Genomic DNA, 26171 nt, shown 5'->3' on the forward strand with positions numbered 1-26171 from the left:
CCTTATCAAATTACTCACTAAATTCCTTTCTACATATTCAAATCCCCGTATACATCTTTGCTGAATTGACTTGTCAGAACTGCAGTATTTTTAAGCGATGGTAGTTAAGATTTTATAAGGTTCAATCCACCTTCTGAATTGTTATTTCTCATTTCCAGATACAAAGATTGGGAAATCTTGTGCCTTTTGTGCTTGTGGACAAGTTCATAATACTACTTTTCTGTTTGCCCTACTAATTGCAAATTTTTGGTGGCATTCTCAGCTAGGTGCATTTCTGTTCTGTAAAGCTAGAAATGAAAGAGCAAATGAGATTCTTGGCAACTCTTGTACTTTTCTGCTCCGTGGATGGGAGAAGACATGAGGAAATCAGGACATTTTCCTCCTGCCAGTGATGTATCTCCTCAACTGTTAATCCCCATTAAAAATTGAGAAGATAATGTAACACCAGTGCTACTACCTTTGACCAGGCAAAGACTTTTTTATTGTCTTTTTGAGTTTCACTAAGATTCTCATCTAGCTTGAGAATTTCAGAAACATAAAGGAGCTTTTGTTGAAGTCTTTAACAGCGCTGCGTATTTAATAATTAACAAGTCATTAGCTGAGCAGTTAATTGGATGCCCTGAGTAATGTTTTATTTCATTTTTCCTGACAAAATTAGGCACAGAGATGTAATACTACTTTGGCAGTTTCTAAATTTATGCTAGGAAACTGGGAACAAAAGTGAATACAGTTCCTTAGGAATCCAAACTGCATTTCCAGAGTGAGAGAAAATAGCTCTGCTCCACACTGACTGAAGTGCAATGGACAGATACATATTGGAAATGTATGTATCTTGGTTTAGCAATGCAAAATGTTGGTGCTCAGAAGTGAGTAAATAACTACTGTTATTCACTCTGATCTAGTTCTTGGCTGAAAATCCCCTGAAGAAATCACAATTTGCACCCTATCACAATCCTCCAAGTTCACCTGCCTCTAAAGGCAAATTAAAATCTTCCCAATGAACAATGCCATGGCTGTGTTTAGGTGAGCTCTCTGTAATATCATACAGCATCATGTAAAATAAATGAAAGACCAGTCTATCCCTCCTTCCCTATTCTCACTGCTGTTCCTTTTCCTTTTATACCAAATCACACCTGATGCATTCAGTGCCTTTAAACATTCCCTGGCTACCTCTGCAAAACATTTCTACCAAGCTGAGGAAACCTAAGAGTCAAAATAGATCCCAAGGGATGTATAGACTGCGCTATTTCAGAGCAAAGATCTGCCGGGTATTTTGAAACTTTGGTGCCCATTTGCCTTTCATAAAAGTTCAGCCATTTTAACCTAGTAAACTCATTCTTTAAATTAAAAAACAAACAAACAAACAAACAAGCAGAAAAAAAAAAAAACCAAAAAACCACACCACCACCAACAAAAGCTACAAATTAGGATAAAGTTGCTGAGGGGACTGGAATGATGGGATCAGATGATTTTCCTTTAGAAATAGTTACCATCCCAAAATACTAAAGGTCATGGGCTGTAAGTTACTAAAAAGTATGCTGCAATATGCTCCACTGGTTGCTTTAGAGCATCCAAGTGTTCATAGAACATATATGCATGACTGTGAACCTGAGCAGTGGTCATGGGCAATACATGTTTCCTTTCACATCTGATTCTGTAGGACATTCTAAGTTGTGTGAACTGTGAGATTACTGGACTGACACAGAGTTTTGTGCACTAGGCACTCACTGCAGTGAGGGTGAGCTGCATCTGGAGCTGAGGATGAAAGTATCTGAGACTGGATATGCTGGTCATTGAACACAGACTCAAATTTATGTGGGTTTATTCAACTTCTGACCATCCCTTCCTGGTGCTTTTTGTTGTTTGGGGTTTTCTTTCCCCTTGCTTCATCGGCATTCATTTCTGCATTCTCCTGTAGCTTGTGCTGCACAGTTCCACAGTTACATTGCTTCCAGTGCAACAATTCCTTTAGCTATGTGACGGGCATAAACTGGTAAATGCTCCAGGATAAACTGAATAGGAGATAATTATGGAGCCAATATGCCCTTGCCACTGACCAGTGCATGACCATAAAGGGTCCATCCATGATCATAAACTCCATCTGTGATCATGGCAGTAGAGTGTGTGACTGCAGTACAGTTCTTGGACATATTAATGAGAGTAAATTACGCAGAATTTATGACACACAGACAGTGATGTCCTTTCCTATCAGACCTTCACATGCAAAGAAGGTGGTTAAGATATGCCAGTACTTAATTGCTTTGGTCCACTGCCCTGCCCTCCTTGTCATCCCATTCACTTCTATCGTTTTCACTTGATTTCGAAATTTTTCGGTTTTTATCTTTACGATTTTGTTTCTTTATTTTCTTCTCCTCTTTACTTACATTTCTTCCCTGATTTCAGGATTTGAATTTGAGTAGTTTTGGCAAGGTTTGGTCCTTTTCACTGCCCCTCATTTCATCTCAGTCTATTTGGTTGTAATCATATGCACAGGTTATGACCCTGCTGTAGTCATATGTTAGCAGTGTCAGCAGAAGATGCAGATCAAGAAGGTCTGTTGGTAGTTGTACCCTTGAACATGAGCTTGGCACCAAGTGTTTTGTGCTTGGCTCGTCTGTGAATGCAGGAGGCTGAAGCAGTGAGAGACGGGAAACCTGCATAGCCTAGCCAGCTGCCAAACCTGGCACAGAGCTCAGCTCAAACAGAACTGCAGCCTTTGGCCCCGCTCTCATTCCTTTTCCCTCACATGTAGATGTCCCAAAGAAAATAGTTTTCAAGTAAAAGAAGTCAGAATTTGCACTGAAGACTTGTGAGAGAGAGATGAATATCAGAAGAAAAAACAAAAAAGGAGATGGAGTCTTTTCAGGTTTCTTGTGCTTCACAGCCTAGAGGCCTCCCCCTCATACCTAAGAATATTTTCACTAGAAGAAATAAATAGCATTTATGTCTGCTTTTTTTTTCCATAAGATGCCACTTTACTGTTAGCTGGCTTTTCCTAAAGCATCTGGTACCTCATAACCACAGAAAACACTACCTCCCATACCCCTACTACCACACTGAAGTGCAATACAGTGTTTTTTTCAAACTAATGGATGACTTCAAAATCACAGCTTCGGGAATCAGCCTTGGTCGCTGCATATCACGAAGGGAAAAAATGCAAGATATGCTTTAAGAAATTATCACTATTTCTATTCTTACTTTGCCAGTCAAACTATAGAATTCAAAGAGGAAATCCCTTCCCCATTTCTCCATCTTCCTCAGAGAGTATTTGAAGATGAAGCACATCTTATTTGTGGGTTCCAGCATCTGGGCTGGCCCTCTGAAAAGTACTAGTTGTCCGAAGTGGAGAGGAAGTTCAACAGGAGGGCATTAAGGGTTCAAATATCAAGAGCTGAAACACAAAGGACTATATCATCTGGGGTTCTAAAGATATTTTTTGGATTTGACAATTCTCTTTCTTTCTCTCTTAGTCAAGAGGTGAAATAGTTTCTACAGAACATTTTGATGCAATAGCTACACGATTCAGCATGCAGAGGCCTAGGAAAAATAATCTTTTTCTTGCAATGGTACAATTTGATAGTGATTGGGCAACAAGACAGGACTTTTTTGCAGTATTGGTCAAAATCCATGTCAGAGTTACATTATTAATAATATACTGGGACAGTCTGGGAAAAAATACAGGCATAACAGTTATTTTTTCCTTTTTGTTTTGTACTGAGTAAGTATCCTATTTAAAAAGCTACTTTCAAAAGGTGCTGTAAAAAAAAGAGGTTGATACACTGATACCTTGAGAAATATAAGCAACATTTACAATAGCAACAAGCCTCCAGACCTTTTGTTCCAGACAGGAAATATCCAGTAAGTTTGAACCTTATATTCAAACAAGAAGTTCATTTAGAGAGAGTCTTAGCCTTGAATACATACTCTTACTTACAATTTAATGAGTTTTTTGGGGAGAGAGGTTGGTTTTATTTTCTTAAATATTATTGCCTAAATGCATGATTTTCTGACTAGTTTACAAGCCAGGAGAGAAAGTTGTATTATTCATTTATTTGTGTTTCCCTAAAATAAAATTATTTCAAAATAACTGCAGAAACAAGAATGAAGCTATCTAGATGAGTCTAGCAGAAACATAGACACTAACAGTGGTTTTATGCAGCTGGAGCTGTTTCTACAGACTTTGCACTGATACTGGTCCTTGATAGCCCAGATAGATGATATTAAAAGAAAAAAAAGAAAAAAAAAAAAAAGAAAAGAAAAAAAAAAAAAAAAAAAAAAAAAAACAAAAAAAAAAAACAAAACAAAACAAAACAAAACAACAAACACACACCACCAGAAACCTTTCTGTCAGGGGAAGTCAGTTAGTCTATCATTTTATGAGACAGATCGAAGAAAAGTCTTATCCCTTTTCTATCAATATTTATAAGTATAGAATACATTGCATAAAATCAATTACATACTCATAAAAATCTAGCCCATTGTCAGTTCCTAGATCCTCCTTGCGTAGAAAGCACTGTTTATGAGAGCTCAGCCATCCTAAAGATTTTCAATACAACTGGTTTTAGGTTTTAGTTAAAAGGTACTTGTAAGCAAGGCATTGGAAGCTACTCCTGATTTCAGAAAAATGTCAGTGTTTCCTCCTGCTCAAAGCACAAATAGCCATTCACTCAGAGCAACACACAGTCTTCTAGGTAAATCAAGGCCAAGCTATACCATTGGGATATTGCCCACTGATCTCTCAAAGGTACCATGTGTTTATCTGTCATATTGTCACACACTTCCTTTACGGCTTTAGCTTTAAGGTGAACACTGCACCATGGACCCTTCAGGGCACCAAAACCAGTCTCTCTCAACAGTCAGTTATAGTCCTACAGAAATGCCCACAGCCACTCTTCCTGCAGAGAAAGTCAGACTAAATAAATTAATACAAACCAGTCCCACAAGAGAAGAAGGAGCCTTGCTCTAGTAGGTACCAGATAGAAATTAAAGAGTATAAAACTTAATGATTTGGTTTTCATCATTAAAAAAATGCCTTTAAAATCTCAGTTCATTCCATCACCTTTAGTCTACTCAGTATAGCTTACCTTTTGGAGGATTTTCCAGAGCAATGTTCTAAACAAGGGCAGGCAATCATAACTTAGGGAATTTCACTAAGTTTTTTAAATACCAGTTGATTCTAAATACAAAGTCTTACAATCAGCTTCTGTCTTGAGGGAATAACAGTTTCTGTGTATTGTTGAAGAAGCATGCTCTGTTGTCTCCTGTTGACAAGCCACTTACATGCAAGCACTACAATTTTTCTGTCAGTCTGTTCCTTTGTCAAGTTCCAATTTCCTGTTACAATCTGGGATGATTACATTTTGCCCCGTGTGAGTTTATAAACACATTGTAAACAGGTGAAACAAATCAGTTAGGATGATTAAAGGCTTCCAACTGTGTCTCCAGGTGTGCATTTGTAGGATCCAATTTTGAACATCATTTTTTTTTAATAACATCTTGTGTATTTTTGCCACAATTTTCTAAATGGTGTGTTAAAAATGAAAGGTTTTCCTGGCTGTATTAGCCAGTGTATGCTATTTTACAAAAAGCCAAATTAGGTTTATTTTTTTATTTTTCTATTGTTGAGGCCATAATGCAAACACTTTGTAAGCTTTTATAATATGTAGCAGTTATTTGGCTCATATCACTTGAAAACTGTAAGAGAGATACACGATTATGCTGCCATTAAAACTACTGGCTTAAAGAGTTTATCAGTGTTATTTAAAAAAGGACTGTCTCTATTTTTGTTTCAGAGAAAACAGGTTTTCTTGATCTGGTGAACCTAAGACACGAGAAGAAAAGAGTCTAAATTGTAGACTCCAGACAAACAGAGCAGTTCAAAATGGAACTGGATCTATTCTGACCCCAGCAGCTAAGAAAAGAGTGCAGCAGCAAGTACACCATGGTGCACCAGCCATTATATCATGCAGCCTGAATGATTTCTCATCAAGCTCAGTGGAAAGACTTGCTGACTTCAGTAACAATCAGTTAGGGACAAAGATTAACACAAGATAAAGCTGTAAGAGAAGTGATGACAGAGGGATGTCATATGGTCACAAACCCCAAAATCATGTGCTAATGATGTGCATATGAGACTGAAGTGCTACCTAAAAATGCTTTAGAGTCATACACAGAAGAACATGGTGCAGTTGCTGAGCAATCCACATTCTTGGAAGTGCTGGCTTAAGTGTCTACCTACTCATATTTCCATTCCTGCACTTCTAAATGTGCATATTCCATCTTATAATTATCTTCCAAGTATAAATGTTTTATTGGGTGGGGTAATCAGGATTTTTGCTTTTGATAATTTAGTATAATGAGTTCATTCTTTTCAGCTGTATATTTTTTACATTTCAGATGTATATTTTACATCCCTGCCTTGTTGTGTGGAATTAGCTATCTGTGGCACTATCAGCAGCTCCCACTAGAGTGAGAAAGCATTAGAAGCCCCATCTTTAAATCAAACCACCTCAGTGGGAGTTCAGAGCCCTTTATTCAGCAGGGAGTCACACTGCTCAAGCCTAGTAACAGACTAAACAGTGAATGTCCAAAGACTGTAAAGCAAATTGGCACAGCACCCCACTGAAGAAATGTCTGTGTGGCTCCAGAATGCTTTTCAGGAGTGTAACAAGCCTTCAGCTGCTTGTAGCCATTAGAAATCCTTCTTCAGCTCAAATGCCTACCATCTTTTACTGTCCCTGGAGATGAGGTATATAAGGTCTGTGTATAAATATCACAGAAAATGGTGAACCTATGAGAGCTTCCACATTTCTCACTGGCTTCAGAACAACTGCATAAATTTTGGGCACTACAACATTAAAAAGGCAGTAATCTATCTAGAGAGCATCTAGAGGAGGATCACAAGGCTGGTGAAGGGTCTGGAAGGGAAGCTTTATGAGGAGTGGCTGAGGTCACTTGGCTTGTTCAGCCTAGAGAAAATGAAACTGAGGGGAGACCTCACTGCAGTCTTTAACATCCTCATAAGGGAAAGCAGAAGGACAGGCAGTGATTTCTTCACTCTCCTGACCAGTGACAGGACAGTATGACCACGGGAACAGCATGAAGCTGAGTCAGGGGAGGTTTAGGTCAGGTATCAAGAAAAGATTTTTCACCCAGAAGGTGTCTGGGCATGGGAACAGGCTCCCCAAGGAAGAGGGCAGAGCACCACCCTGTCTCAGTTCATGAAGCGTTTGGGCAATGCTCTCAGGCACATGGCGTGATTCTTGGGATGTCCTGTGAAGGACCAGGAGTTGGACTCAATGATCTGTATAAGTCACTTCCAACTCAGCTTTTTCTATGATTCTATGATGAAATTCAGACCACTTGAAAGAACTGTGGAACAGCAGAACAGGCTGTAAGACAGACCACATTGGAACATCCAAGAGGTCCTGCTGTTCCGCTTGCATCCTGTTTATGGTTGGCTGATTACAGAGAGAAAAACTCTCTAGGAATTCTCTCCCACAGACTTGCAGAGGCAGAAGAGCTTGCCACCACATAGCCACACTGCCAAAATATTCTGGTTTCATGCCAGTTCTACTTACTTTGGAGAATCTCTGGTACGCTTGGGCTGATTTTTGTCATGTCTTTTGCTCTTACATAACTCCCAGTTTCCTTTCTTAGTCTCCCCTCTCTCAACACAATTTCTATATGCTGTTATTCTACAATTCTCATTTCTTTGCTTCTCCTATTATTTTCTCATTTTTCTCTTTTCACTTCTATTTCTTCATTCAGCAAACTCCTTCCCAGTCTCAGCTCTTTTACTAGATCCTGTATCTCATCATGCTCCCTTTCACTCCTGGCCTACTCAGACATTCTTGTTATTTCTACACCATGTTCAGCACCATTCAGTGCACAATTCAGACAACATGTCTACTCTTCCCCCTTGTAACTGGCGTTTTGCCATGCTTAATATATGTAAGGATATCACACAGAGTAAAAATATCAGCCATAATGACAGAGCTACACCATGAAACATGATAGACAGTTGTCAGCCATGGGGAATTGTAATATACAGGGGCAATATGCTCATCATACAATATCCCACCCTTAGACTCCTTACGTCACTGATTTTCTGAGCACCACCTAAGCATGGAACCTCTAGCCTGTGCTAGCAGGAGCTTTCATTCCTGCTGGAAACACCCTTGCTGAATTGAGAGAGATCAAAAGCCAGAGCAAATTGAAAAATTAGCTACTGCTACTTCAGATTGAGCCTAAAGAGATAGACAAACTATCCTTTGATACTTGTAATGGCATGATAACATTTACAGCAAACAAAATCATAAGCAGGAGCGTGTCTGTCTCCTTTGCAAATGACAGCTAACAGTGCAGGAGGAACTCAACTATTTTCAAGACTTCTTTTCACTACAGAGATATCATCAAGATTGTGTTCAAATATGGAGGTGGTTTTTGACCTGCAACGAAGGGTCATTCTACATTTTCTACTTTACTTACTTGTGGCAATGACAGCTTCTCTAAGAAAATGCTACCAAACATGTATGACAAATCTGAGTGAATGTAATGATTGCAGTTATAAAGCAATCTCTCACTATGTTAATTAAGCAATTTTATTTCTAAGAAAAGCCACTTAGAGAACTTATGCAACATACTGTAATTATTAGTGTACTGGCAAAGTAGAATAAATTAGATTTGTTATCAAAGGCTCTGTAACAGAGCTGTCAATAGTCTCTTCAGCTAAATCTATCTTGCACAAAGGTATTATTAAGGGAATAGTCAAAGTTCCTCTACTTCCTTCCCATTTTGCTTGTTAGAATGACTGCTTGCTACATATTTGCAATCGATCTTGTGCCATGGCTAAGCTGTTGGCTTATCACTCAAATTTGAGCTTGAAAGATAAATAGCCTGCTTTTCATCTGATCCTTGTCCCTTGACTTATCTTACTCAGACAATTGTTAAAATTTCCATCAGCACAGCTGTATGAGTCATTTCACCCAAACAATCCATGCCTTTAAAGGGCAGACGGGGAGATAAAACAACCAAATTTTATCTTAGGCAACAAGAGCTACTGTTGGTATCTACTGGGAGTAAGAATAATATAACTGGGAATAAGAATAATGTGAATGTAATAGAAATTTGACAATAGCACATAAAATAATAGCAATGTGCAAGCTGTAGAAAAGTAACAATTTGAAGGAATAATTCCAGGCTAGGAGGAGATGCCTTAAGAGTCTCACAAGCATGTGAAAATGATTATTTGTTTACAGCTCATCACTTACTACAAGTAAAGATCACCAAACCTTTGGACAGTGCTTGGCAGTCCACACAAGACAGCTCAATTTGAAAGAACTCATGACTACAAACTTGTCTTTACCAAGTGGTACTTACTCTTTGGAGGAGAAAGGAGCTAAGTGGTAGAGGGCAACAATCCAAGTGCTGTTCTCCAGAAACAGAAGACACCCAGCACTCAAATAAAACTATTTCATAATATGTAATACCAAAAGCACCACTTTAGCCAAAATAAAAAACCAAAAGGCACGTGACAGAGAGGGGAACTAATTCTTACTCTGTGAATAAAAAATATAGAAGTCCAGTAAAAACAAAAAAATGGACAAGCTTGAAATTCTAGATTTGAAAATTGATGATTCAGAACTGAGGCTGTTTTAGATCACTCCTTGTTTCTGATAACATTCAGATGTTTTAACATATTAGGGCAGTTATCATGTCAACTAGAGAAAACATAGCACTGTTATGACCAATGTTGGATTTGTCACATATTTATCATTAACTATAAACAGGGTTAGCTTTCTAAAACAAACATTTGTTCTGTAATTACTCATCTGTCAAGTATAAAATTTCAAAAAAAAATAAGACTATCTTGAGTGAAATTTGTGTACTACGGGTACATAAAGGTAAATAAGGATGAAGAAAACTCTTGAACAAATTCTTATCAGGAACATTATCTCACAAATATTGTCTCATGGCTAATGTCTGTACCTAAAAATCTTGGGCAAGTCTGCCAAGAACCTATATGTGTACTGTAACAATTAAAATATATCAGTCCTTCTTTAATTTGAAATTAGTACAAGTATTTCAATTGCAGCAAACACAATATATTCATCAAAAAATGATTGATAAAAATTTTGTCTCCCTTGTTCCTTTTCTCTATAACAGAGGTAAAAAGACAGAAAACAAGACTTATTTTTCTGTTACTGTCTGTCTAGATGCTTTCTCTCGTTGCTTTTTTTTTTTTTTCCCCCTAAGCTTTTACATGACTTAAACTTTTTGATTATTTTTTTGCATGTTCTTCTAAAGTTACCAGCATATATGAATTGGCAATGCAATGATGGGACAGCACAAAGAATGCTCTCCTACCTGGGAGCACGGGAACTGAAAAGGCAAATGAGATGTTTTCTTGCTTTGTGCCTCTATTTCCCTTGGTGCTTTTACCAATTCTAATCTGGCTCTTCTCTCAGTCTCTGCATGAATCAGTTGCTTTGGCGTTCCGAAATAAATGCATGTGGATTTATCAGGTTCTTGTACTTTGGGACAGATGACTAACAGTCCTGACAGCTTGGCTGTAAATTTTTCTATTAGAAATAAATGCTGTATTACCCAGCAGAGTAACAGATGATCCAACTGCATTGTTGCTTTTCAGTCAGGCCATACAGTAACAGAACTCTTAGCAAAATAGTTTCTCTACTGATATACATACGATTAACTGGGTGTCCCATGGCTGCAAAATAATACCCATTGAACCTTCTTCCAGCACTGCCTTCATTTGAGCTGAACCACACAAAGAGCACAGTGACATCACAACTGCAGGAAAACAAACATCTGCTTTTCTCCTTCTCTTTTATCCTAAGCTTTAGCTGATTCTAGATATATACGAATCCCTGAAGAGCTCTTACACAGAGGTTTTTGCTTTCTTTTACAGATATATGGCCATTATTGATCCCTTGAAACCTAGGCTCTCTGCAACTGCTACCAAGGTGGTCATTGTGAGCATATGGATTTTGGCATTCCTGTTGGCCTTTCCCCAGTGCCTATACTCCATAACCAAGGTGATGCCTGGGAGAACTCTGTGCTATGTAGCATGGCCAGGTGGTCCAAAACAGCATTTTACGTAAGCCTTTGTTCTTTTAAACTTGTGCATGGTGGTGTCTAGACTTGCAATGGACTCGGCAAAATCTCTAATGTTGTGCAGATACTCTACACACAGAATAACTAACAGCCTTAAACACTGAGAAATGAAGAGCCAGTTTTCCAAGTAAGGATGATAAAGATATTATTGTGATAAACAGAACAAATTTATTCTCTTCCACATCTCTGAGTGTGCTCCCTCCTGTGCTGCACATTGCTCCACCTAAGATGGCTACTTCGATACAGACAGAGATGGTCAGAAATGGGAACATAACACGCAATTCAAAGCAAGCTTCCTCTTTATCCTAGCCAGGAACATAAGGATTTCTAGTGTCTGCTTAGAAGTATTTAGGTTGGAAAAGACCTCTAAGGTCATCAAGTCTAACCACTAACCTTACACTACCAAGTACACTACTAAGCATCACATCTATATGTTTTAAATACATCTAGGGATGGTGAATGAATTGCTCCTCTGGGCAGCCTGTACCAATGCTTGACAACACTTCTCATGAAAAAGAATTCCTAATATTCAGTCTAAAAGTCCCCTGGCACAGGCTGAAGCCATTTCTTTGCTTGTTACTAGGAAAAAGAGACAAACACCCACCTCGCTACAATCTCCTTTCAGGTAATCGTACAGAATGAGAAGACCCTAAGCAGATATTTTTCTCTAGATCTCTTCGTGGGAGGGCTGGATTTTGTCACTTCATTCTGTTATACTACCACAATTACTTATGTTAGATATTAGTTCCAAAGAAAAAACTGGTTAACCTGCAACTAGTTCCACTTTCTGAAAGTAAGAATAGCAGTCAATTAAATTAAATATATCCTGTTCGTCCCTCTGGTAGAATTAGGTGTAAGTGGCTACTTAGACATCCATCCTTTCATGTCTTCACTGACATTTAAGAAAAACATTGTGTTCAAGGGTGAAAGCCTGTGTAACCATCTAGAATCCAACTTGACCTTTTGCTCTTTTTGAGGCAGGTGAAAGAAGTCCTGGTCATATGCAATTTTTATCACTTTAGGAGCTGCACACAGACATTTCTCTTTAGGGCAGGAAGGTCACACTTAGTGACAGCTAGAGATTCTTCACTGATCATTCCCCAGGATTTTATCTGAAGTTGGCATTTAACCAGGAACTAACAGGAGGCAAAAGAAATTATCTTTTTTCCCAGTGCTTACATCAGCAGTGGTGACTATACTGCACACAGACTAAAGATCTGTGTTTTCTATATGCAGCAAATCCGCCATATAAAGAACAGTGGGTGACAGGACTCTTATCAGGGTCTTTGCATCAATATATCATTAAAATACTTATTTTCCTCTTTCATTTACGGTCCAGACTAGAGCTCCAAATGCCTAGCTTGCCCTCATGATACATGGCTGTGCAATTAAATCAATTAATCAGCTAGTTATGGCCCTTATTCTGTAGTCACTAATCTTGGTTACTATAGAGTAAGTCATAATGTATACTAGTGCGGGTTCAGCATTAGACACCCCACAAAGCACATGTATTAAAATGTACATAAATTTACAGTGCAGTTTAAGACTTTCAAAAAGACAGTGAAAACACTAAGGACTAGCCAGTTAATATAAAACATACTTTGTGCTGAAGCAGCAATCTTGACTTCTAGTAGCCCATTCCATTGGTATAGCTCCTCTGAAAGCACTTACCTCTTTAATATCTTTTCATTGCAGGTATCATGTTATTGTGATTGTGCTGGTCTACTGCTTTCCACTGCTTGTCATGGGCATCACTTATTCCATGGTGGGAATTACCCTCTGGGGAGGAGAAATACCAGGTGACACATCCAACAAATATCATGAGCAGCTCAAAGCTAAGAGAAAGGTACTGTTCCAGTAAATCCTTCTAAGTGAATACTTATAAAATCATCTGCAATTGTGTTGCAATGTATCACAGTAAATCCTTTCAGAAACACCAAATCACTTGAAATAGCAGTAATGAGAGATGTGCTTCAAATATAAAATTTGATTAAGTTGACAAGTTGTCTTCTCTGTTCACTGGCTGTTCTTTTCATAACTTTAATGCTTGTCAGTAAATAAAGGAAACATTTAGGTTTTAACTTCTTACTCCACACGTAACAGCACTGCTATGTGGAGACTACAGCAAAAAGTTTAGCCTTCACACGAGTTAAGACACTGAGTTTTGAACAATGGGCTAGCAAACCACTAGCTCTTGTCAGGTAAGATTTTCATCCTACTGAAACAAAAGTGAATCTTGCTGTAATTTCCATGCATATTTGAGATAAGTACTGATTAGCCTGTTTGTAATAAATAAATTAGATTTTTAAACAAGAACTTTTTTGTGAGAAATGCAAACAAGTTTTCTCAGATATTTTCTTTCAATCTCTTTCACCGTAGGTATTGCTTAAATTAACTAGACTTGGGATTGCTTATGAACTGCATATTTGACTATCTCCAGTTCAGTTTTCCTAATGTTGCAGTGCAATGAAGGTTTCTTTCATATAACATTATTTTTCTTAACCTAACTTTTCTTATTTAATAAGGCAGGCTTCTGCTTTTATTTCTGACATTTTTTACACTAAAATGTATTTAACCTTTCAGATTTGAAAAAAATGATACCCTAATATGAACTTCTAATTCACAATGATGAGCACATTTTCAATTGCTCAGTTTGCTTCCTGATAGTATGTTTGAAGAGTGGAATATGCTACTGTGCTGCAGCAATAGCAGAGTGGGGCATTTTGGGTCCTAACACAACATGGCATCTACTGCAAACTCTGGAGAACACTAACATCTCCATTTCTTTCAGGACACTACAGAAATCACTTTCTGTAACAGACACAATTTGCAAAAACAAATGTGGAAGGAAAATAATTGAATTATTGCAGAACCAGAACATGCCAGAACCTCAGGACCTGTTATCATAATGACTAAGTAAAATAACCATTTTGTGACATAGAAACTAGAAGTCTCTGAAGAGAAAATCTGGCTTTTACTATATGAAATAGAGGGCCCAATTAAATCCTTGAATACTTCAAAAATAGTACCTGTTTAGAATTCTAAATATATACAACAGACAAGGAAGAGCATCCTTAATTAAAGGATTTTAAATGTGAGAGTACAGGAATGCATACCATCAAGACATGCAACAAGGGAATTAAATTATGTGCAGATATATTATAACTGCGTCAGTGACTTTATGGTTAGAGTACCATGACAGCACTTTAGCTACACTGCTGTGCTCTCCAACGGGATTTATGAAATAACTGGTATTTAGAAAGATGAATCATAATTGGTTATTCATGGAGAGGAACTAACAGACTGGAATCCAAATAAAGCCATAACTCAGCCTGCCTCTGATAATAGAGCTAGTGCTTTGCCCTTTTCAGGCAAAGAAATAATCTGGTTTTCTTACTATTTAGTATATAGGTATCTAGACACATGGAAAATCTGTGCACTTATAATGAAGAAGAAATATAAAATAGCTGACTACGTTTCATATCGCACAATGTTACAGGGCAAAGGTGTCTGATTAGGGATGTTAGAAATGGTATTTAATATTAAGAAGGTAGTGAAAAGTCCTTGTAAGACCTTTAAAAGAAACAATGTTTGCCAACAAAAGATTTGAAGCTTGAGAAAGTTGTCAGTAGTTCAACAGATAGTCTCATAATTCCATATATATATGATTGGGCAATACAGTCCTGAATCCTCCTGTAAGCAACATTGAGGGACAAAGGATTCAAAGAATTTCACAATGGACACTGTAGGTTGGACAACACAAAGTCATGCTTAGTATCTTTAAGGTCAAAGACAAAATATTTATTTTTTTGGCAAACAGACAGCTAAAGTATCTCAGGGACTGATCCAGTGACCCATTTAAATCTGCCTGACACCAGTCTTTAGACCTTCTGAACATTTGCTGCATGTGGGGACTTTGCAGCTATTATCCCTTCTTCTTAAAGCTCCTGGCATAAGACTGACTGATGTTCAGCTGAACATCATTTATTCTCCAGCAATTCCTATTTGCACAATATGGAATTATAGTCTCAATGGTGTCATACATAAAAAGTTTATACAAGTTTCTCATGATGTTATTATAAGATTTATCAGGTCAAAACATTTTTTATATTCACTGCAAATATTTGCTTTCAGATGTTGTCTCCATACCCTGCTTTTGCTATCTAACAAGTCCCAATCACTCTTTCAGCTTTACTTAACCCATAAGAGGGAATAATCCTGTACTGCAAATAAAATCAGTTAGTATTATTTTTATCAAGAGATACAGTTTTGATACAACAGTTTTCTGAAAAAAAAGAACATTTATCTCAACAGAAAGAGCTATTGCCTGGCCACAATGGGAAGAATACAGAGAAATAAAAATGTTCTCCTTAACTTTTATATTTCCTTTACTGTTCCTTTTACTTATGCCTCTTAACTTCGTGATAATATGTCATCACGCATATCTTTCAGTAATTTTCATTCCTCCACACTTATGCTTCTGCCTGTATCTTCTGCTTCTCCTAACACAGCTTGAGGTGTCATCTCAACTTCATTTAGCAATGGAGATTGATTAAAAGTCACATTGTTTCAATTTTTTTCTCTCAAATTTGCATATAAAACAAGAAAAAAGCCCCATATGTTTGCTAGCGAATCACAGTCTCTGTGAGAACTCCTGTATGAACACTTAACACATATTTCTCTGGTTTGTTTTCTTTTTCTTTCCACTCCCTTTCATAGATCTAGAGAAGGTCCAAGTAAGGGCAGCTAAAAATGATCAAAGGACTTGTGAAGAAATTAAAATGGCCTGAACTTTTTAGTTTGGAGACAAGGAGACCAAGGGACAAGATGTCAGCGTTTAGAGAAAGGTGGTGGATAAAGTGACTGAAGAACTGTTGGTGACCAAATCCTGAAATACAAGAACTAATAGGAAAGCAGCACAAGGCTTCTGGAAGAGTGAGCACTTTAAGAAAGGGTAATTTAAAAGTCGTTAAAGGGCATCTGAGATGTTCTCCTGCCAGATGCTTATGATCTCAGAGGATTCAGAAAGGTTTTAGGCAAATTAACAATAAATTCATAAATTATAGAGATTTTAAGGTTGGAAAAGACCTCAAAGATCAACAAGTCCAAACTCTGACCGGTCTCCACTGTCAACTAGACCACAACACTAAGTGCCTTGTCCATTCATTTCTTGAAAACTTTCAGATTTAGTGATTCCATCACTTCCCTGGGCAGACTTTTCCAATGGCTGATAACCCTTTCAGTGAAGAAATGCTTCCTGCTGTCCAAAAATTCTCCCTAATGTCCAAATAGACACTGAAAGAATCAGAGATGCACTCCTCTCTAACACAATCTTGGATGCTGGGGCAGTAATAGTAAAATAGACGATGGAAAATGGCCAGGTTCATGGGATTTCCATAAACAGCAACTCCTACTGCCTCTGAGACAGAATAGTAGAATAGATGGGCAGCTGTCTGATTCAGAAGGAACTGTCCTATGTCTTTATGCTCCTGTTTTTACATAGCAGTACAGCTATAAAAATACTCCTGACTCCTCACTGGCTTTCAGTGCAACTAAAAATGCAGATTTTCCTTTTTTCCTTACCACACATGAACAAATGACATGAAAATACATTAATATATATTTTATACCACACTTTACAAAGCAAAGCACTAATTAGAAATAATGACCCTTTTGCTGTCATTAAAAGGGGTAGCCAAGCAGGTCAGACCAAAAAAAAAAATTAATTGTTTCACCATGGAGTCATTTATTGCAGAGCAGAGGCACAAAAAAAAAAAAAAAAAAAAAAAAAAAAAAAGGCAAGAGAGTCAAAGCCTGAAACATTCCAGTATGGCATCAAAATTCTTGAAATACCATATTAATTATCGGCTGACACAGATTTGAAAAAACAAGACTATACTCACAATATAAAGCTTATTCAACATAAATAGGTGATGAGAATATTACACTATGAACTTATGAACTCACGAATCAGACAATAACCAATAATTAACTCTGAAATCAAAGATACTTCTAGTTAACAAGCAACCACTAAGTCTAGACAAACTAGGGTTACAGATTGCTCCATTCATAAAACCTTTTGTGAAAGTTTGCGTCCAGCCATGTAAAACAAAATGTTTTGACACTCTAGGTTCAAGGGTTTGTCTTACATGTGACTTCCTACACCATCTTGAAACTTCACTTTTATCCTACATATTTATTCAGACTTCTTCAAGATTGAAAAGCAATTGCTTCCTCATGGGACTGCATAAAGACATGGTAAGTTTAAAATCTTCCCAGTTATTTAAGCAATCCACCTTCTCCTGGCTTATCCCAGCATGAGAACCAGCACTGCAATCTCCACTTTATTTATATACTATATGCCATTTTCAAAATGGCATAAGGGAATAGGAATTTAATACAGCAGAAAGTAAATATAACTTGATTGTCCTAAATTCAATTAAAACCACTCCCTGCAATCAACTACTCTACAAAAATTTGTACTTCAGACTTCAAGGGAAAGCCAAATATTCACAGTTCATGCCCTTACCTATACTGAATCACCACCTGTGACTTTGTTTTAACAAGTGAGACAGTATAAAAAACACAGAATTTTTTGGTCTTTTTTTCAGGTAATGGTTTGCCAAGGCAGCACATATGTCAAAATATTCACTAGACACATTTAGGTGTGCAAAGAGAACCAAATCGTGTATCACACTGTGTGCAGGGTGAAGGCATCTGAACCACAGATCACTCCAACCCCAACCTGCTATGCAACAGCAGACTGCTGAAGAGAACTTGTATTGCCACTGTGCCTTTCCCATTATTTATTTATTCATGGGGCATGAGCGTTTCCATCTTGAAGATTAGTTTGTGCTTGTGCACCACAGAAATGGCTGCCACGGTGGTGTCGGGGCACTTTGCTTGCACTGACCAGGTGTCCACTCCAGAATGGTGCAAACATACACAAAGGGCCATGGGCACTTTCCCCTGGGAAGGCACGTCTTCCCTTTAGCTGATCTTACATTTCTGGGGGTGATATCTGAAACAACCTGCCCATCCTGTTGTGCAGTAATGAGGTGCAGAAGCTCAGTTTTCTATGAATACTCCAGCCAAAAATAGGGGCCTGTATAATGTTTTGGTCCATTGATACTCATCTTCTGTAAATGGGTCTACTCTTCAAACTTGCGGAAACTGACAATGAAAACAAAATGTAAAACAGAATAAATACTGGAACAGAACTAACGTAGAAGATTAGGCTGGAGAAATAAACACTATTTTAAGAAGAGGTGATCTCACTGATCTAACAGTCAGAGCACTACGGCTTATATTTTAATGTGTGGGTGGCTGTATTGCTTGACTAGCTGAAATTTCATACAGCTAACAGCTAAATTATCATTTATCCAGAATGCTGATGCTTTGTGAGCACCTTGCTGGCCAAGGCTCTAGTGTGATTGAAAACCACAGATGTACTTCGGTGCAGCCACACTCACAAATTTAGCAACCATTGTTCAGCACATTGAAAAAGAAAAAAGACTTAGTCATACAAGGTTGGAGAACAACTTACGCTGGCTAGCACCACTTCTGTGCACTCCACTGCTCTGTTATCAGCCAACAATCAAGAGAAACAGAGATGCTTTTTAAAGAATTACATAGAAATGTCCTCTGATTAATTCCTCACGCAACTGAAGGTGTAACAAAAATACCAAAGTGGCAGCTTGCTATGCTCATACACTGTGTTTCCTCTATGTGAAATACAAAGAAGTGTCTGAAAGTTTCTGAAGTGATTAATCTGACTTTATGATTTCATACTTTTAATTCAGTCTCCTCTGAAGTTATAATTACGTAGTCATATATCTCAGAATTTGTGGAACTACTTTAGACATTAAATCTTTTTGAAAATTTTCATATCAATGAGTCACAGAAAGTTTTAAACATCAACTTTATCTGTGGTTGTGTTCGACAATGTCACATTTCTTACCTAATATAAAGAAAAAAATAGAAGAAGGAATTCTCAGATGGTTTTAAAGGCTCTTCAGAAACAAACTTGGTTGCCAGACAGTGGAAGATGTTGAACTGTGTCCAGTGCTTTCTCCACTTACTCACTGAGTGTCAGTTTGTGTCTTTCAATTTTAAAATATTAAATGAAAACAGGACAGGAACCAGCCTTCAGGCCTGTCACCACAGATACAAGAGGAATTCTGTTAGAGTTATTATCTTAAACCTCCATCTTCTAAAAAATCTCACCAATCCTAGAGTTCAGTTTTCCAGGCTAAATTTCTTTATAGACAGCTCTATCTATTATTTTCAGTGAGCTTAATTAATTACTTCACATGTCTCACTGGCATCACCTCTACAGATGTTTTTATGTCCATTTCTTCTTTCAGTCTTTGTTTCCATTTGTTACATAAATGAGACAAGTGCTTCTGATCTTCTTTTACATAACACCTTTATATAACATCTTTATGCAACAAGTGACCAAAACCAGACAAGGAATGCCAGCAATGTAGTGTCATCATGGTCCTTCACAGGGTTAACTCCCTGTTCTCACTGAGAATGCTGCATCTGGAACATACTAATATCTCATTTTTTTCTTCAATTAAACAATGACCTGGTCATGCTAAAATGAGTCAATAACATCTGCCTCCTCTTCATTTGTTCACAACAGGCAAACAGATTCACAGCAGATAATTTTATTAGTCCTTATCTGAGCAAACAGCAGAATTTTTCTGAGTATGATCCTACCTATGGAAGTGCAGTATAAAACAACCCATCAAAACTACACAGTACCAGTCCAGCAGTTCCTATCTGCTCTGTGATATCTGTCACTGCCACCTCCCCATCTAGGGACAGAACCACTACTGGTACCATATAAAGTATACGGCCAGCACTGTGAAACTGCATTTGTGCTCCCACAGTTGTTCCACATTCCCGTTCTTTCTCTGCATTGCTTCTAGAGCAGCTCAGAAGTGTCTTGTCATCAAACTTATCTGACATACCTTTATTCTGCTGTGAAAAACTCCTCAGCAAATACACTAAATGAGGCAGATCTCAAGACTGATACTTAGAGAATACATGCCAGATTGTAGGAAGATTAGTATTAAATACTTTCTAATAAAAATATTTTTTCTCTCAACTACCTTTCCAGTGCAAAGTGTTTCCCAAATCATGCTCAGCAGTGAAACGTAACAGGTAAGATCACTTACAAAAATTAATAAATAAAGATAGGTTTCCTCCCATTCTTCTTCAGGGTACCTCTTACTATGATATCCTTAACTCTGACTATTTATGGGAAATATAAAATAGCCTTGTTAATACGGTAGGTGCAAACCAATCCTAATGAAGCTAGAGCCTGACTTCACAAACTGCTACACGTGCCTAAAATTGGGGTTGTAACCCTGTAGATGGAGTTAGTTACATAAGGAGATGTGGCATGATGCTAGTACACTTCCCACAGAGCACAGATGTGCACTTACCCTGCCTGCTGCTCTTCTGCACGGCTCTGCATGTGTGAGTGTGAGTCAGGACTGGCCATTAAGAAGGTTACTGGACCAGACTGCAGATGTTAGCGCTCCACTAACATTGTGAGCAGGTATTCCACAACCATAAAGACAAATACCCTGCCAGACTCACCCAATTGCTGTTAACACAGCATACAAAGTTTCTACCTGCAAGTAATTGCTGTTACAGCTAAAAGTTTGCAGAATAGGATTTTTTTAAGCTTATTTTTCTCTTAAGTTTAAGAAAAACCTCAGAAGGGTAATGAGGGTCAGGGTAGCATATGAGTATCTTTCTGGTGAAAATACCAGCAGAATAAGATACATTTCCTATTTTGATCAGTAATACATGCCCATAGTTATCAAAAATCTCCACAAGAATGCAAAGTACTGACTGGAAAGACTGATTTGGGAATTTTCATTTGCCATTAATTAAGTTCTTGCACAATCATCACTTTAATTACAATGTATGAGCCCCTCCCTAAGCGCATAGACACAAAGAGGCACCTTTTTTCCAGTAGGATTAGACAGAATAACCAATCATCTTTGGTTTTAAGTTTTTAAAAGTTCTGTTAAACTCTATTACTGAGTATAAGGACTGAAAACTGACTGAAAAGATATGGAATGAGCAATTACTAATAAGTAATTACTAACGTTGTGAATAATGATTTTTATTTCACAGTCTCACTCTTCACATGCTTAGAAATTGCCTATGGAAAGATTGGGGCAAGAGGTACAGGGGAATTACTGTCATTGCATGTTAAATCAAAAATATTTTTTACAGAGCTATCTTATCATCTTAGAACTTCAGAAAAGAAAGGAATCACCTATCTTCCTTTTCAGGATTATTTTTATAGCAATTTGTTGTCTTTTTAATGATCTCCATAATTTTGAACAAGATTTCCTACTGAAGTAAAAATAAAGTCAGATCTCCTCCTGATCATTCTCTGAATATGACTGACACAGTGAAATATAACAAAATCACTGGAAGCTGCTCTTCTCTGCTCTCTATCTCCAAATAGCTACAGAACACTCAGCAGCAGTACCAGCTTCCATTCATTGCCTCAAGTTCCTAAAACTCAGCTATGAACTGTGAACAAACACATCTTTCCACACCCATCGTCCACGCTTCAAGCTGCAATCACAGGGAAGTAAAAGAAGAGTAAATACTAAAAATGGCTTAATACTGTGCATAAACCTTGCCAGTTTAAGTATTTACTGACTAACTGATGGAAGATTTCTCGTCAATAGTTTTTTACAGAACAGCTAGCAACATCTCCAGGTCAGGTACGAATTTAAGAGACTGGTTCTGCATGGTCAGGGATCGGGCTCAGAACTGTGCACTTACAGTTGCTGTGATGTTTTTCCTTGTTGTTTTTAAATTTCTGGTCATAGTTGGCAGAAAATTGATATGAAACACAAAATACAGGCACATTCCTAGGGCAAAAATCTCTGCTTACTATTGCCTCATATTTTTAAGAATGGAAGTAACATTAGGTTAACAGACAAAAAATTTCAACAGTGCTTCACTCCATTGTTAGTGAGTTCAGTCAGTGTGTTTCAAATTCATTGATGAACTCAACTATACATGTTCATTAATAATAAAATCAAGATACCTACAAGAAAGACAAATAAAAGCCAAGTGTCTCTTTTTTAACATTTAGATTTTCAGCATGGAGATTATTATCTCTATGTTTTAAACTATGGAGTTGGGTTTTTTAAGACAGACTTCATTTTCTCTGTGCAGTTCTCCCCAAGTTCAGTTTTGGGACCTGACCCTCCAGACCGATAACCTTAAAATCCCACATTCAGGAAAAAGTGTGTTAAGTTGTATGCAAATTTTTTTACCAGAATATAAAGAAACATTGGAAACTTCAAAAGGTCTTTTGGTGTATCATCTGATTTGCAGTCAAAGTTATCCCATTACATATTCTAAATTATGATCACATGAATAGTCCTGTGTGTGCATGGGTGTGTAAATATATATATGTGTGTGTGTATATATATATATATACACACATACATATATACACAGATAGGAGAGAGTGCATAAGAAGCCCCTTCCTCCTTGAATCCCTCTAGGGAAGTCATGAACAAATTAATTTTAGCATGAGTTTCCAGTTTGCTGAGCTTTCTGGAATACTGCCAAGCATCCATGTGGTGAAAAGCCCAGGAAATCTGATGCAGATCACTCATTTTGGAAGACTGCAAAGCCAAGACCTGTATATTCAGCAGAACAGAACTGCAGTTCCAGTATTACACTTTAACACACTTTTGCATTTATTATAGGCTGCTTTTCAAGTCAAAACACAGCTTCAGCACAGCTTTTTTCTGAGTTAAAGCAGAAATCTACAAACTGATATACAGAGGTGTGTCTATGTTATGTCTATTAATGCCTTCATCTAACAAATCTAATCCTTTAACTCAAGCATCTAATTCCTTAGAAGTTCTTGTATTGCAACACTGTAAATAACCTATTCAAAGCACCTTTATTTCATTACTCACTTTCTGGGGCGGATAGAAGTAGAGTTTTTTTTTTCCAGGTTTTAAAGCAGGTTTCCTAGGAAACAGTTTCAGCCACCCTGGCATGGGTCAGCTTATACCTCATTCCATGAATTAGGATATCACAGGAGCATCAAGCCAGTGCAATAATGACCAATGTGCTGACCATTATGGCCAAGTCATGTGGATACTTTAATACTTGACGAAATGCCTGTCTGTACAAAAGTAGAGGCTGCAAGGAGAATGACACTCCTGATACTTTTCATCAATAACTGACCAGAGCATGTACCACTTTTTATCGACCAAGTATTTCCAAAATGTTCTGTATGTGAATTACAAGTCTGCTTCTAATAAATTCACAACCTTGTACAGTCCTTTGAAGAATGACAAAAAAGATGTAGGTGCATGAAATGCAAAATATAAACCTCAGCATCACTGACTACAGCAGTTTCCTTTGATATCAATTTAAATGAAAATAGACTGGGAACAATATTGAAAATTTTTGCCTTTTTTTTTTTCTTAGGTGGTAATAAACATTTTTTCTTCAAACTTTGAAAGGGAAGATGCTACTACCACTGCAAATGAATAATTATGATGCCAATTTAAAAATAGCTTTAACTGTGGTTTTTTTTTTTTTCAGAATTTAGCCATGCAATTTAAACAAGTACAGTCCAGAAATAATTCATAGTTCTTTTCTTATCAACAGAAAAGAGAAGAAAGAAGTTTTCAAAATATGTAGTAAACAATCTGCACTCTTTCCCATTATTTTCTTATGCCAAAATTCTAGAGAAATATGGTAAACATTCAAATGGCTTCTAATTATATAAATCACTTATTTAATTCCCCTAGGTGAATAAGCTGGAAATGAAACATTTCAAAAAGTAGTGTTTCCATGTGAAATAAGAGCCTGTGCTCCTATTTTGAAGATAACCAAAGGTACCTCTCTCATTTTAGGTTCAGGAGGACAGTTCTCATTATAAGGAGCCCACGTAAAGTAAAACACAGCTAGGATGGTATGCAACTTTAGCATAATTCATCATAGCATTAGTTGTTTATTGCAGTGTGCAATATATACGATCTATTTTTCAAAAGAGAACATTCACTAATGCCATTCCTTCAGAAGTCTTATATGGAAAATGAATTTAAACATTGAAAATGAATTTAAACAATCCTATAACCAGGATTAAAGGTTCCAGAACACTTTCAGAATTGTGTCAGAAAGTGGACTTCAGATTTAATGTCCCTTATTAGCAAAACGAAAGAAGATATATTATTTTATTTCTCCACACACCAAATCTCATATTGGTTGGGGGCATGGAAATGAATTATGCCCCATCATTCATTCCAAGTAACAAAGGAAAGTATTATAAAATAAGTGGTGGTATGAATCCTAAGTATAAAAGCACTAGATCAGCTTTTTCACTTTTTTTCAGAACTAGATCTCAGGTGGATAATCATGCCCAGTAATGCCAATCCCACAACAGCCATTCAGAGTCATTTTCTAAAGAACAAATTTCTTATGCTACTCAATGCTTAAGAGCAAGACAATGACACAAGGCCACCTACCTTTACTCATCCAGCTTATAGAAAAAACCTCTTAGTCTGGGCAGAAGACACCAGCATACTACCTAATATCCAACAATCTCTTGTGAGAAATCTCTTCTTAGGTAAAGTAACATAAAATTTGTGGAAACTTTTCCTCGTTGTCCCCAGTCAGATGCCTATGAAATGATACATTCTCAAGGAAAATAAAACTTGGAGCAAAATATTTACCCATTTTTGCAATGGAACAGATATTTCTTGACATGTTGAGAGAAACTCAAAGTCACTGTCAAACCTGTCTTCTATGCAACTTTGGGGAAACATCATTTAAAAATGGCAGTAGCCAAGATCACTCATAAAAAATGTCAGAATTGCTTTGGTTTGAGGGGAGCTTCACATTTTAGTATTTGGAAGAAACAAACTAATTAAAAACTACTTCACACTAGAAGATAATATATTTTTGAACTTTAGAGCTTAACTAACAAAGCAAATTATTATGAATTCTATTTGCAACAAGAGATTATGCAAGCCAAAATGAAAAACAATTTCTTTCAAATAACTGAGAAAAACTGATGGAAAGTGTAAATCAGAAGACTAAAATTATCTGGAGCATTGGAATTGGCAAATATCTTACCTGGCTGAAAGACTTCCAAGCTCTCTCATACCTTCTCCTCCTAAATGTGCATCTCCTTCAACTATTAAGAATCTATCCCTTCCTATGGGCTGAAAGAATATGGAAAATCCCTGAGTTTGTCAACTCAGGCACTTGGTACCCTAGAAGTCCATTCTGTCTCTGTACTATTGCCAGTAGAATTACCTTTGAATCTTAATTTTCTTGCAGAAGAGAGACGGTTTACTCCAGATAAGCATTGTGGAGGAACAAAGTCATATTGGTGTTCCTTTCTCTCTGGTGCTTCATGCATAAGTATGTCTCCAGGACTCAGAAGTAGATTTACTGGCTGCATCCTAACATGCTGGGAGGAACACTTTCTGAAATGTTAGTGTGGCATTTTACTTTTCCCAAAAGAGCACAGAGCAAAAGTTATGATTTCAGGGATTATCTGTAAACTGGGTTTGAGCTGTATTCGTGAATAAATAACATCCAGGAGAGGGTAAACAAAGACATTCTTACACTCCGTGGGTTCTTAAATCATTTGCTTCTCATTTATTTCTGCATAACACCCAGGAGTAAAAGTTCTGCAAGTAATTAAATTGTTCCGTGTGATATAAGTGCAAATGAAATCAAAAGCCAAATTCCTGTACTTGCAGAAGCAGCAGTATCAAAGATGACTTAGAAAAGCAACAAGGAACTGCAGAGAAGATTGAAAAGGAAATGATTGCATGGTCCAAGTCTTAGGTATTGCTGGCGAATCAATGTCTTGCAATTTGAATTGCTATATTCCTCCAGCAGCAACTGAGTCTCTCAGAAAAGTATGTTATTCCCAAACTTTCAAGAGCTGCTCTCAATGCTACATCTTAAATCAGACCACTTTTCTAGCTATTCTTCATGCAAAA

The 26171-nt window shown here is 37.3% G+C and overlaps 1 protein-coding gene and 1 long non-coding RNA gene across 3 annotated transcripts in view; one reads left to right on the forward strand and one right to left on the reverse strand.

Moving 5' to 3' along the window:
• Positions 1 to 26171, forward strand: part of TACR3 (tachykinin receptor 3) — a 35209-nt gene that overhangs the window by 1430 nt on the left and 7608 nt on the right. The window contains exons 2-3 of the mRNA XM_063423318.1: positions 10931 to 11119; positions 12832 to 12982. Coding sequence (XP_063279388.1) covers positions 10931 to 11119; positions 12832 to 12982 — 340 coding nt within the window. The remainder of the gene's footprint in view (positions 1 to 10930; positions 11120 to 12831; positions 12983 to 26171) is intronic.
• Positions 1 to 26171, reverse strand: part of LOC134564458 (uncharacterized) — a 78176-nt gene that overhangs the window by 1096 nt on the left and 50909 nt on the right. For both annotated transcript variants that reach the window (XR_010083570.1, XR_010083569.1), the window contains exon 2: positions 12808 to 12915. This is a non-coding gene — a long non-coding RNA (uncharacterized LOC134564458). The remainder of the gene's footprint in view (positions 1 to 12807; positions 12916 to 26171) is intronic.

This window comes from Prinia subflava, chromosome Z, assembly GCF_021018805.1.
Source record: "Prinia subflava isolate CZ2003 ecotype Zambia chromosome Z, Cam_Psub_1.2, whole genome shotgun sequence".
In the NCBI taxonomy this organism is placed as follows: domain Eukaryota; kingdom Metazoa; phylum Chordata; class Aves; order Passeriformes; family Cisticolidae; genus Prinia; species Prinia subflava.